Source organism: Thamnophis sirtalis, unplaced genomic scaffold (assembly GCF_051295495.1).
Source record: "Thamnophis sirtalis isolate CommonGarterSnake01/CBP01778 unplaced genomic scaffold, rThaSir2_p1.2 scaffold_7, whole genome shotgun sequence".
In the NCBI taxonomy this organism is placed as follows: Eukaryota; Metazoa; Chordata; class Lepidosauria; order Squamata; family Natricidae; genus Thamnophis; species Thamnophis sirtalis.
Genome location: NW_028261387.1, coordinates 30,415,549 through 30,429,853, shown reverse-complemented (window position 1 = coordinate 30,429,853; position 14,305 = coordinate 30,415,549). Strand labels below are relative to the sequence as shown.

Here is a 14,305-nt window from a genome sequence, read left to right as displayed (position 1 = left end):
ACCTCAAAGAATATGTTGCCATTAATATCTTTTTTTCCCCAGCAGTCACCTGAACTCTGGAGAATGCTGCGTCAGTGCACAGAAATATAGCAGGTAAAATATTTTGTCTTTCTTACTGATGGCTCTGAACTGATGGAGTTTCCCAGGATGAAAGCAGACTAAAAGCTTAGCAAATTATTATGCACACTGAAGCATAATAACCCACAGGTAGGGTTTCTTTTACTTAGGAAAAATGCTCCAGCTGATTTTCCCTTTAGCTTTCTAGAAAATGCAAATTCTAATATATTTTTTCTCTCCCCCTGCTTACAAGTTAGGGGAGGGTTTTTAAAAAAGCCACACACTTATAGGAAGACAATTTCTCTCCCCCACCCACTCATGTCAATTTAGGATGTCTTAATTGGGATTGGGATCTGATGCCAGAATCCCTCCCTACTTCCCACAAATATAGAGGGAAGAGGAAGAAACTGCCAAAGAGCCAGTTTGGTCTAGTGGTTAATGCACCAGCCTAGAATGTGGGAGATCATGAGCCCACCTCAGCCATGAAAGCCAGCTAGGTGAGTTTGGGCCAATCACTCTCAGCCCAACCCATTTCACCAAATGGGGGAAATAGGAGGAGGAAGTGCATTGGGTATGTTCAGTGAAAGTAATAAAGGCGGGATACAAATAGATAAAAACAGACTTGCAAGATTTTGTTAACAGGCCAGTGATGGCAAACCTTTTTGGCACTGAGTGCCAAAATATCGCATGCGCATGGGCACACTCATCAGGGCTGCACCTGATTGTCACGCATGCATGTGCACCAGAAACCAAGACAAACAGGCAAGACCGCATGTGCTGGGCGACATGGCTTCATGTGCCACTTTGGCCACCCGTACCATAGGTTTGCCATCACAGACATAGACAATAAAACTAGTCCTGACCTATACAATGGTTTCTGAATTTGGCCTCTCTTGATGGACCTACATTTGGCCTGATAGTTAAATGAATATTTGGGTTTAAGAGACAAGAACTTCTGGGCCTTCCTTCTCTTGGTCCCTTCCTTGTAACAAGGCTCTTCTTAATCCTTTCTTTCAAATATAATGAATATTTGTTAGCATATTTCAATGGCTGGGCTAAACCAATAGTCTGCATCCAAGGCAACTACAGTATATTATTTTACTTTTTCAGTGTAAGGTTCTACTGTGTGTTCGCTTGGTATTCTTTCAGTGTTTATGTTCAGGAGCACATCCTATTAACAAGACTTCCTGCAGAATATAAAACTCTATAGCTATGGAATAGTTTGCCTTTGGAACTGAGACAGTTCAGGAGATTTAAAAAAACCTCTTTAATCTGTATGGCCTAAGTTTCTCAGATGCAGTAAGTATTATTAATTTGTTCGTTTGGATTTTATTATTGAGATGAGTCACCTAGAATGACAAGTAGGGCCAGGCTACATATAAATTATCATAATTCATCCTTCATTTTAACCTCTATTTCCCACAGACTATTCATTTGTTCTTAGCAGAGCAAAAATCCAATACAATTGCAGAGTCCTCAGCTCTGCATTCTTTTATTTTCTTTTTAAAAGGCAGACATGGATAAATTGGACCTTGATCTCTGCTGTCCCAAGAAACTATTTATTGAACTATTTGTTGATCAGCATGAACCTGCTAGATCTGTGATGGTGAACCTATGGCACACGTGCCCAAAGTGGCACACAGAGCCATGTCGCCAGGCACACGGGGCACACACGGGGCATCGCCTGTTCCTCTTCCAGGTTTCTGGCATGCATGCATACACGTCAATCAGCTGGCCTTTGTGCGTGGGGCAGTGCTGGAAACCACATGTTCACTCCGGAAAGTATTCTGCTTTCCGGAGTGAACATGTGTGCCAACCAGCTGATCAGCACGTGCATATGTGCAGCAGCAACCAGAAGACTTGCTGGCGCGTGCTCCGTTCATTTTCCAGCGCGTGCATGTCCTCTGGGAAGCTCGTCTCCTCTTCCTAGTGGCGGCCTAGATGAGCGCGCAAAGTACTCCCTTTTCAGCACTCAGCGCCGAAAAGGTTCGCCATCACTGTGCTAGATAGTAACAGGAGAAAAGCTGGAAACTATTGGGTCTGTTAAATCCAGTGCTGCAGACTGAACGTAAGTATGAAAAATGCGACCCAGACCCAAATGGTTTCATAAATCTATAAATGAAAAATTGATATTTAGAATTTTTAATAGGTTAGCTAATATCCAAAAAAGTTGCTTCTCTTATGCAAAATAGTCTGATACTTTAAACCCCAAAGGCAACGTATTTATTTTGGTTTGTTTTAATTTATTGAAAGGAGAAATAAGATAGCTTAGCTATTCAAATACAGAGGGAAAGGTAAAAGTATAGTAGAAATAGCACTTAGACCTATATACCGCTTTACAGTGTTTTATAGCTCTAAGCAGTTTAGAGTCAGCATTTTGCCCCCAACAATCTGGGTCTTCATTTTACCGACCTTGGAAGGATGGAAGGCTAAGTCAACCTTAAGCTGGTGAGAATTGAACAGCTGGCAGTCAGCAGAATTAGCCTACAATACTGAATTCTAACCACTGCACCACCATGGCTCTTAGTAGCCTGATATACACTTATCTTTTCTTAATCCTAATTGTTACAGAAAAATATATACTCTGAAAACATTCCAATTTAGGACACTGCATAAATGGTAAGAAGAGAGTCACTGCTGATCTTTGCTTTCTTGTTGAGGTCATCCCAATTCACTTTACTTGATGAACTGTCTTCCCAAATAAATAGCTTTTAGAGAAAGGAGCATCTTTCACCAGGACTAAAAAGGCGGGAGTTCCAGCTTTTACAAAATACCTGCAAAACAGTATTTAGAAAATCATGTTCTGGTCTTAGCTACCTTATATATTTAACTATATTCAAGAAAAATCTAGATTGGTGTTTGAAAATGTTTGCTTTATAGGACTGTTTCTATAATTCCAAAATTGGTAACTACTACTACAAACCTACAGGTTAGATCAACTTTTTCCAACCATAAGGTCTCCAGATGATGTAGCGCTCCCTTAAACTTCCATCCCAAGTATCTATGTTTGTGCTGAATTCAGGATAATGGGAGCCTAATTACAACATTTCTGAGGGGGATTAGCATGGGAAAAAACTGTTCTGATACATGCAAGAGATTTTTGAAGGAAATTAATAGGCTATCCCAGTATATAGAGATGTTTCACCTACAGATATTCTTGACAGAATATCTAATTCACCCACTGTCATCTAGTGGGTGAATTAGGTTACAGATCCTATAACCCTCAGCCAGCAGAATGATGGGAACTGTGGTCCAGTGTATCTGGAGAGCCTAACAGCTTCATTCAAGTGGAGATTTATCATGTCAAGAGTGAAGAGCGCCCCTGGCAGGTCACTTTGACATGCCAGTCATCCATAAATATAGCATAAATGTCTTCAATAAAAATGACGGTCATGGGGAAGCATTTGCATGTACAGTCCTTTAGCTAAACATTGTCACTACAGAGTTGTGTTAGACATTACAATGCAACTCAGAAAGAAAGGGTTGCTTGCCATTCCTTATGTGGCAAGGTCTACCTACAGAAATATAGGTAGACAAAACTATAGGATTCTCTCCATCTTTTTTCGTTTTACTTATGTAACTGTTTTAAAACTAAAGCCTTGTTGGGAGACCAGCCAACAAGTATAGCGCTGTGGTATGGAACCATTAAATCAATGTTCAGAAATATTAAAACTATGTTGGGAAAACTTCAATGAAATATATTAGCTAACTGAGCTAGTGCATAGTGCACAACACAGGCTAAGTTCTGTACTGCTTCTTTACTTTTAATAATGTGTTGTTGATAATCCTATGTTTCTCAACAGTAGCGAGCACGAGCACACACATCAATAAACCAAAGTGCGTGTGCACGTAAACAAGCAAACATGTGGGAAGAGGAAGGGGAGGAGTGAAACTGATAGCAGGGACAGGCAGATAAGTTTTGTTATCTTATAAAATAAAGCAGAGCAGAGCAGTTGCAAAATAGGAGAAAGAAAAGTTATAGGCAGGAGAGAATTGTTGTTGGCTAATAATAATAAGTGGGCTAACTAGCTCAGCCTTACTTTTGTACATTGCCCTAAGGAAGGTTAAAAAAAAGGAGATAAAAAGAAAAAGATTTAAAAAAATTAACAAAAAAGGGAAGAAAAATAGAGAAAGGGGGATAAAATAAAGGAGGAGAGTAAGCAGTGTTTAGTCTGGCTCATAAATTAAGTTTTGTTATCTTATAAAATAAAAGAAAGAAATAAGTAAAGGAAGGAGAAGGAGAAAATAAAAAAGGGAAAAAGATATCCTTGATATAGTGAAATACTATAAGAAAGGTAAAGAAGAAGAAGGCAGGAAAAGGAATTTTGTTTTGATGATGACACTTAATAAAAATTGGCACCTAATACAGCATTGTTTTTGGTGTTTGTAATAAAAGGGAAAAGAGGAGGGAAAAAAGCACTGTGTGGAGTGCAGATCAAAACGTAAGAGTAAAAGTAGTTGTTAAATTATGAAACAAATTTAGAACCCATGTCTGAAAAAAAGAAATATGCTTATGTTCCGCACTTGCGCAAAAACTGGTGGGCGGTAAGGAAATTTTTCCATCAAGAAAGATCCATTAGTGGGTGGTAAGTAGAAAAAGGTTGACTACCACTGAGCTAAACTATCTAATCAGCACAGCCATAAATCACAAGTTCAGTTTGTTTCATTTTCATGCAAAAAGTCCATAAGAAGCTTCTAATCACCAATAAATACAGAAAATGTCTTTTATGTAATCAAAAAAGTAAACAAGTGCTCTTACCTGGATAAATTTTGATGTATTTTCCTTTTGAAATCATGACCCTATTCATTCAATACCTTGCATTCTGAGAGTCAGAATTAATAAAATGTTCTTAGTTGTTTTTATGTTTATTTCTAGTTTTGTATGTTGCCCAGAGGCCATTAGAGTTGGATGGTCATTTTTAAAAAATAAATAAAAATAGCAGCAACAAAAACACTCAAGTCATAGTTCGACAACTCACCTTTTGTGCTGCAACACCTCTAACAATGTGGTTTCTGGGTTTATCTGATATATATCTCCTCTTTCTTCATCCTCAAAATAAAGCTGTTCATTGTCACAGGAGAAACAAACAAATTTAACACATGAACAAAATGATTAACATATTATGCAGACGAGACAGAACTTACTTAAAAAACTAACAAGCAATTAATTGGCTGATGAGAAACTGAAGACTTAATTATTTTATTCTGGTTATGTAAAGGTGGGTGAGGAGTCTTGAGATTTTAATAACTTGAGAACTACTAGGAGACTGTTACTGGACAAGGTCAAAGGGCTATCTAGTCTAGCATTGGGGCAGATGTGATCAGTGAGTTGTGGTCAGGAAGCTCAGAAACAGGCATAGTGGGTAACAGATCCTTTTCACTGTTGTTGGTCCCTAATAGCTTAGATACCAATAAATCAGGAGATAACCCACAGCCCTCGGAAGAATCTTTGATAGCTCATTCTTCCATGAAGTTGTCCAGACTCCTTTTAAAACCACCCAAATGTGTAGCTATCACGCATCTGAGGGCACAAAATTCCATCCACTCATTTTATTTCCTGGAACTTCTCTACTGAAATACATCACATTCAAAATGAGTTATTATTTCTAAGCTTAATCTTTCTTTTTTTTGGAAATAAAAGATATTTATGACAACCAAGAAGGAATTCTTTTAGAAAGGTTTTATTCACAATATTGGCTTGTCTAAGATTAATAACTGATCATGTTATAACACTGGGCTAGATATGCAAACTTAATGGAAACTTAATTAAGATGCTATATTATTGCTTTTTTAAATGCGCGTTAGGGTCCATTATGTAATATAAACCTAGAATTTAAAATATCCCTTCTCCAAAAAACTCAACTGAGTAAGCAAGGAATCCAATGTAATATATACATACATGTATACAAATGCAATGTAATTCTAACAATTCTAAGACTATATCATTTTTTAAAAAAAAAGTTAAAGTACTGACTGTGCTTTTGTACCTCTAGTTTTTTAGGAACATATTTTCTTTCTGTATCCCAGGCAGGAGATTCTTCAAACATAACAACTAAATGGTCAGAAAATCTGAAACACAAAATGCATTAAGTGAAAATAGTGCTTTAGCCACCGGAAGTGTTCAACTTGAGCAGTGTTTTGCTTTGTTATTTCAAACCAACTTAGTTTCATTAAAAGCTGATAATGGGTAACAAAATTTTCAGTATTATGGCATAACCCTACTCTATTATTTCAAAGAAAGACCAGAATTTCATTGTCTTTTATTTAAGGCTGTGTTACTAAAGTCAAAAGTGTCTTATGTACTAAAGAAATAACATAATCCCTGCTTCACCATGAAAATGAGGTTTCCCTTGGCAGCTTATGCTATATGGTGGAAGGGCTCTTGTTTGGTATTATCTGATAGAAAAGAGCATAAAACATTCTGGGAGTAGAACAAGGGAGACTTACAGGATCAAAATAGCTGTCCTGATTTTCCCCAGAATGGTAGGTAAAAACTAAAGCAACCCTAGAATTTTTCCCTTCCTATTGCCTCAAGTGTCATCATTTTATCTTGCTCCAAGTGCAACTACAGAAAGACAAAACAACCAACCAACCAAAACAAAGTACGGCTGAAAATGATCCAAGAAAACATTCCATTTTCCCTTTCACCAAGAGAAAAGAGAACAGCAGTTCCTCAAGAATGACAGGAGTGCTCTGCTCATCAGAACCTCTCTATGTCTACAGTATCATGGTTGAAATACTTAGAACAGGGTACATTTGCTATTCCACTTCAACATGTGCAACTTTTTTTACAATGGTAGAGGAACTAGGTATTCAAGATGCTTGGCGAGGAAGATACCTGGATAGAAAACAGTACCCATTTTATTCGAACAGACACATGTCGTGGTCTAGAATAGACATGATGTGGATGTCAATTGATTTACTGTATAATATACAAGACACAAATATTGAAGCAAGCACATGACCCAATGATAATTACATGGAAGGGACAAAAAAAGAAATCAAGATGGACATTACACCAAACAATATTAAATGAAAAGGAATTTCAACAATTCATGGAAAAGGGGGGGGAAAAATCAAAGAAATTGATTTTCTTTTTTTAAAGAAAATAAAAGATACCTCATTACAAAATGTGTGGGATACAGCTAAAGAATATATTAGAGGACTATGTGGGGGAAAGAAAAAGAAAAGACAAGATCAGAAAAAATTAGAAGAGGTGTATAAAAAAACTAGAGACGGAATGACAAAAGATACACAAAATAAGAAAATAAGAGATCAACATGTACAGCAGGCCAGCAGACATAAACACATTCCTATATATATATATCACTGGCATAAACCACTCAGGTGTTGGACTGTGAAAAAAAAATCACACAAACTTGACCTACAATTTAATATGCTATTTTGTGCTTTGAGAAAACATTAACCTGGATTCTTCATGAAAAGCAGAAATGAAGTCAGTTTGTCCATGCTCGGGATACAGGAAGAGCACTGGCCAGGTAAGGCTGCCACTGTCCTCTAGGTAAACTTTGGCCCCACTGCCGTTCTCAGAGCTGAGTCCGTCTAAAGACACCTCTGCAAGGTCTTTTGATATGGCCATCTCATCTGCTGAGGGGATCGGAGACAATTTGATGTTTCGATCCTAGGTCAGAAAAGTAAAACAATCCAGCTTGAGGCACAGATCTAAAACATCAGGACAGGTTCACATTTCAAGGATTGCTTTTTTTCCACAGCTACCTTAATAGCTTTAAGCAAGGCTTCTTTCTGAGACTGTTCCTTCTTCTCCTGAAATTTTGCTTTTCTCAAATCTCGCTCTTCAATACGCTGCAAGACAAATGAAGTTATGCAGCGATAGTGTAAGAGCTGCCAATGCTTCACCGAACTCTGTATCTACATGTTTTTATTTTTAATGCTTTCTAACCTTAAGTCTGTCTGCTTTTGTTCTTATTTCCAGAAGTTTTTTTTCCTGTGGATCTAATTTCAGGCCCTCCTCACACCATGCCATAGCTTCAGAGAAATGCTTGAGTTCCACATGGCACAGTGCTCCTATAAAAGTACAGCATATTTTTATACAAGTAAAAATATACTTGTATTCCATAGCAAACAATATACTTTAAACAGGCCAATGTAGTAATGTTGGTTATGAAAGTGAAAAAAAAAAGATGGGATGTAAAGACTCAATTGAGGGATTGAACCATTTATCCAAGCCAGAGGGGCTATTTTTCATCATTAAACTACCATAGATCATCACTCCAGGTGCTTCTATTTAGTTTGTCTCCTGCTGCCAAGAAATGCAAACAACCCTTAAAATTACATTGTTAATATCTGAACGTTTCTAACTTTCCACAAAGTAACACCTTGCAATATGCATGAATGTATTGCTGTGAATCTTTTATTTTGATAAATAGAATTCCCTTAATTACACGGAATCTAACATACTATGAGAATTGGACATTAAAACAGTAGTGGAGTTTCTTACCCCTTATTATTGCTTTGAGGTGGCTGGGTTTCAGTTTTCTTGCTGCAACAGCATCATTCAGAGCTGAGCGATAGTTGCCTAAAAAATATAAGCTGAATTTAGAGATTTCACCTATGCAAAGCCTCTATAGTGAGATTTTCATTAGAAAAAAAATTTGAAACATTCTGAAATAAGACGAATTTAGTATTGAAATCCAAGTATTTTAATTGATTAGGGCAAAATATGATGCAACCCCTCCCTCCAGTTACTCATGTTAATGTTGAAGGTGGTTTATTTTATTAATGTACTTTTGATTTTGTAGTACAGGACAGTTTCTGAGGCTTTGATTTTCCACAGTAACACTACAAACTCTATTTTACCAAAGCTGTATTAAAATGAATCCTCTGAAGAGATAAATGAGCATTAGAACAAATGAATGTCTGTGTGTATGTGTGTGTAATGCATCACATTACCCAGATAAAAGTGGGTTGCTGCTCTGTTTGTATGAAGTACAGTATTCAATTCCAAGTCACTGCATTTCTTTTTCAGTCCTTCTGTGTAGGATATCACAGCCTTCTTATAATCCTTTTCTTTGAAATAATCATTACCTTCATTCTTATACATCATAGCTTGCTCTGGTGAGGAAAACACAACAGACATCACCGTTTTTAGAAAGCGTCTGGTATGAATTGGTTTAGCCACCAATACAGTTCCAAAGAGGGAAATTATAACCTGTATAATATTAAAATATTATGCATAGTATAAAAGGGTACCTTCAGAACTCTGTTCTCCATCAAAAATGAGAGACTGAAGGCATGCCAGATCAGGATTTTCTTTAGGATTTATTTCAGTAGGGGCATTCTTCATGAAAATTGGAATCTGGTCAAATTCCTATGAACACATAAAAGGTAAGTCAAGATAGCAGGAATGGAAGAAAATAAACAATTCAAAACTTCTATTCGATTTTGAAAATATACCCAATATCTGAAATATCTAGAAGAAAGAAAATTTTGCTTTTCCTGTAAATCTGAGGGCCTCCAGATATTGCAGTTCATTTAGCCAGCATGGAAAAACTGTGGACTTCAATTACACACATCTGGAGGATAAGTTCCTCACACCTGGCATGAAAAGGTAAATGTACTCTTGATTTTTTAAAAGAAGTTTTAAGTTTTCAGCTGTTAACTTTGTAAATGAGTACAGCCATTGTTAGGAAATATTGCATTTAAACTTCCCTAAAATAATTGTCACTAAGAAAAATTATTTATCAGGTTGCTAAGTATCAACACCAATTAGAGGGCAGATTAATCAATAATAATCCATCAAAAGAAGCAGATCTGTAATCAGACTAGTTTGACATTGTAGGCAAAAGGATGTAATTCCTGCAAAGATCCATTTAAATCCCCACCTAGGCTTCCTGATGACTGGCATAGCAGATCATAGGCTGTTCACAGGTTCAATTGCAATAGAGGTAGTCCTCGACTTATGACCACAATTTTTTAATATATTTATTTTATTTTATTTTAATTCAAACATCACCTTCCTTTAAACAGTATGTCATCTGGATACACATATTTTGTGCAAATATTTTATACTATAGCAATGACAGATTACAGCTGTATTTACTATTTTATCTATTCTTAACATTACTAATATATACCATATCTAATACTATAACAATCCTTTTCTTAACTTATTTAACTTTGTTAAAACATTTTCTCTATTTCACTCTTCTGCTTTTTTCCACTTTTTATATTTATTCTCTAATCATTGATAAAATAATTCCCATATATTGTAATAATCAGATTGTTCCTTCTCTTTAATTTCAAGTGCTAACCTATTCATTTCTGCACATTCTAATATTGTCCTAATCACAATGTCATCCATAGGGATATCCTCATTTTTCCAATTTTGTGCAAATAGAACCCTAGCTGCGGTTATTACAAGAATGATCAAATATACATTTTCTATACGTTCCTGGTAAAATCCCCAATTTACGACCACAATTGAGCTTAAAATTTCAGTTGCTAAGCAAGACAGTTGCTAAATGAGTTTTGTCCCATTTTATGACTTTTCTTGACACTGTTGTTAAGTGAATCACTGAAGTTATTAGGTTAGAAACACAGCTGTTAAATGAATCTGGCTTCCCCACTGACTGTCAGAAAGTTGCAAAAAGCGATGACACAACTCAGGGACACTGCAACTATCATAAATACATGCCAGTTGCCAAGTATCCAAATTTGATTGTGTGACCACGGGGATGCTGCAACCATCCTAAATATGAAAATCGGCAAGAGGTTAGAATAGAATAGAATAACAGAGTTGGAAGGGACCTTGGAGGTCTTCTAGTCCAACCCCCTGCCTAGGCAGAAAACCCTACACCACTTCAGACAAATGGTTATCCAACATCTTCTTAAAAACTCCCAGTGTTGGAGCATTCACAACTTCGCAAGTTGTTCCACTGATTAATTATTCTAACTGTCAGGATATGTCTCCCCAATTCTAAGTTGCTTCTCTCCTTGACCAGTTTCCATCCATTGCTTCTGATTCTACCCTCAGGTGCTTTGGAGAATAGTTTGACTCCCTCTTCTTTGTGGCAACCCCTGAGATATTGGAACACTGCTATCATGTCTCCCCTAGTCCTTCTTTTCATTAAACTAGACATACCCAGTTCCTGCAACCATTCTTCATATGTTTTAGCCTCCAGTCCCCTAATCATCTTTGTTGCTCTTCTCTGCACTCTTTCTAGAGTCTCCACATCTTTTCTACATCGTGGTGACCAAAACTGAATGCAGTATTCCAAGTGTGGCCTTACCAAGGCATTATAAAGTGGTATTAACACTTCACGTGATCTTGATTCTATCCCTCTGTTTATGCAGCCTAGAACTGTGTTGGCTTTTTTGGCAGCTGCTGCACACTGCTGGCTCATATTTAAATGGTTGTCCACTAGAATTCCAAGATCCCTCTCACAGTTACTAACATTGAGCAAGGTACCACCTATACTGTACCTGTGCATTTCGTTTTTCTTGCCTAAATGTTTTTCCCCCCAGTGCAGTTGCAACTTTGCATGGTCACTAAATAAATGCTTACAAGTCGAGAACTATCTGTATTACCCGGAAGAATCGCTGGAGAACTGCATGCAGCCGTTGTGGCCTTAACAGGGGTCATCCCCTTCCATGTCTCCGACTCTCAGCCCACCTTAAAGGGCTGTTCGGAAGAACCAAAACGCCCCTTCGGGACCTCTGGAGGAACCACTGTATAAAACTCTAGGAAAGGGAGACGATCTCGTCCCCGGATCAACCCTTGAAGATTTGCTTCGCCTCTCCCGTTCATTCCAACCAGCAATGGCCACCCGAGACACGAAACGCGCCTCCCAAGCGAAGAGCGCATCCTCCCGCCGGGCAGTGCCCACCCCCGGCTCCGTAGCCTCACCTGCTCCCACGTCGTGGGATCGAAGGCCCCCTCGTACCGCTGCGGGCCCTGAAATTTGTCGAGGAAGGCATCCCAATCCGCCTCCTCGTTTTCCGCCATGTGTGAAAGCGTCCTCCCCCTCAGCCGCTCCGCCCTTCCGGAGGCGGCTCTTGCAGTCGAGAAAGGCGAACGCGGGCTGTTGGGGCTTACAATGATGCGAGGCCGGGGTTTCTCTCCTCGCCTTTTCTGCTACCAGGCCCGCTGGACTACAGCTTCCATTATCCTTACTTGGGTGCTTACTCTACTACAGCGGTGGCTCAGAAATTCTGGGAGTTGAAGTCCACAGGTCGTAAAGTTGCCCTGCTTGCCCATCCCTGCTCTAGTTAGGAAACCTGGCTAGAGAAAACAATTGTAATATAACCCTCCCTCCCCTTAAGTGTGCACTGCCTAGTTCACATTTGTCTAATAAAAGATTTCTGCCTTCCTGGTCCATCAGCCCAATGACACTGCTTTTAGCAATAGCAATAGCATTTAGAGTTGCAGACTGCTTCAGTGCTTTACAGCCGTCTCTAAACCACTTACAGAGTCAACCTATTGCCCCCAATAATCTTGAATCCTGATTTTACCGACCTTGGAAGGATGAAAGGCTGAGTCAAACTTGAAACCCTGAGACTCGAACTGCCCAACGGCTGGCAGTCATAGATTACAGCTCTCATTGTGTAAACTCTTGAAAGTTTAAAATCCTGCATCTGTTCAAGGCTGAGATATTTTTTTCAGCGTAACTGCTCTCACTTTGCTCCACAGCAAGGTGGCAGCCACGACCTTAGCTAACTTCATAAAGCAGGCTCACTTTGGCTAGTGCTAGGATGAGCCACTAGCAGAAAACCCCTGTAGGACTGTAGGTGAAATTAAAATTTAAAAATCACAGGAGGTGACTGTCAAATAATGTCCGTTTTTCCCCCAGAAGACACCATTGATATGTTATGAATTTAACGCAAGGGAGATTGTTGTCTCTCCCCAGCAACACTTATCCAGGTAGAAGTATAGGATATACACAACGTTTGTCTCTATTACTAAGTTTATTATATGAATTCCTAGAATACATTGAATTAGCAGCTCACTGAAAGGTTCTGGGTTTGCACATCAGTCTGAGACAAAAAAAGACCCAATCTCAAGAAAACTGAATTTAATATATAGTATGAACACTTACTCTCGTGGTAAATCTAAGAGTATGTTTTGGAAAATAGGCCTAATGAGTTTGGCGGCATTTTGAAAGGTGCATATTTAAGACTACAACTTTATGGGCAGGTTCTAGAATAGGTTGTCCCAGATGCTTTTTCAAGAGGCAACTGAATTTTCTTTCTTTCAAAGTCCAGTTGCCTCTTGAAAAAGCACCTTGGAGACAACCACAACCTGGATGACTGAGCATCTCTAGACTTCGTTCTAGACTAGGGATGCTCTAGAACAATGGTTCCCAACCTTTTTTTGGTCATGCCCCACCTAAGCATCTTTAAAATCCTGATCCCATGACATATAATTCTTAGTTTACTCAAAAAGTGAACTCTACTCACGTGGAGGAAGCCTAAAAGGCCATTAACTTAGTTTAAACAAGGTTCAAATTGCCCCATTAAAAATCCAATTGTCCCCCTGTGGGGCATGGGCCCCACATTGGAAACCACTGCTCTAGAACAAAGTTGACCTTGGTGCCAGAGAAACATCAAACTAATTTCTCTTGGCCTCCAGACTAATTTTCTAGAAATTGCTAGTTTGGATTTATGGAATAATCAAGTAGTTCCTGCTTTGTATATGACAGGGGTGGGACCACTATGGCAACTTTACAACCTGTGGACTTCAACTCCCAGAATTCCTGAGTTAGTCAATTACAGGAGTTGAAGTCCATAGGTCATAGGAGAAGGAAGAAAAGAGAAAGGGGAAGAAACCTAAATCAGAGTGGACAGAAAAGAATGGCCTGTTCCAGATATATTTGGAGGCTCTTTCCCTTCCTTATTTTAACTACCTGTAATGGCATGTCATCCACCAGTTTATTTTGAAGGAAATGAAGAGATTGCCTTTCTGTATTGAAAACAATGCCGTTGCCTAATGAAGTCAGCCTAAGGTAGATTCTAAAGCAGGCAGAACCTTATGATCAAAAATACAAGGCAAACACTTTCATTAAAAAGTTTGATGAGATAGGCAGCTTGAATGACAGAAGACTTTTAGGGGCTTGCACTCCACGGGTGTGCCATTTGATGTTTCAAATCAGTATCTCTCGACTTCAGCAATCTTAAGAAACGTGAACTGCAAATCCCAGAATTCCCCAACTATCATAAGGTGTTCAGGTCTACACTTAAACCTGCTGAGGCTGAGAAACACTGGTTTAAA

The 14,305-nt window shown here is 38.5% G+C and overlaps 1 protein-coding gene across 1 annotated transcript; it reads right to left on the bottom strand.

The window, feature by feature from the left end:
• Positions 1 to 2,279: 2,279 nt before the first annotated feature.
• On the bottom strand, positions 2,280 to 12,092 carry TTC4 (tetratricopeptide repeat domain 4). The gene is made up of 10 exons (XM_014058803.2): positions 11,945 to 12,092; positions 9,289 to 9,406; positions 8,989 to 9,150; positions 8,537 to 8,614; positions 7,979 to 8,103; positions 7,795 to 7,881; positions 7,485 to 7,699; positions 6,045 to 6,126; positions 5,037 to 5,119; positions 2,280 to 2,831 (listed from the first exon to the last, which is right to left on the bottom strand). Exons 1-10 carry the CDS (start codon positions 12,041 to 12,043, stop codon positions 2,729 to 2,731), a joined length of 1,152 nt encoding a protein of 383 aa, XP_013914278.2. The 5' UTR covers positions 12,044 to 12,092; the 3' UTR covers positions 2,280 to 2,728.
• Positions 12,093 to 14,305: the final 2,213 nt, after the last annotated feature.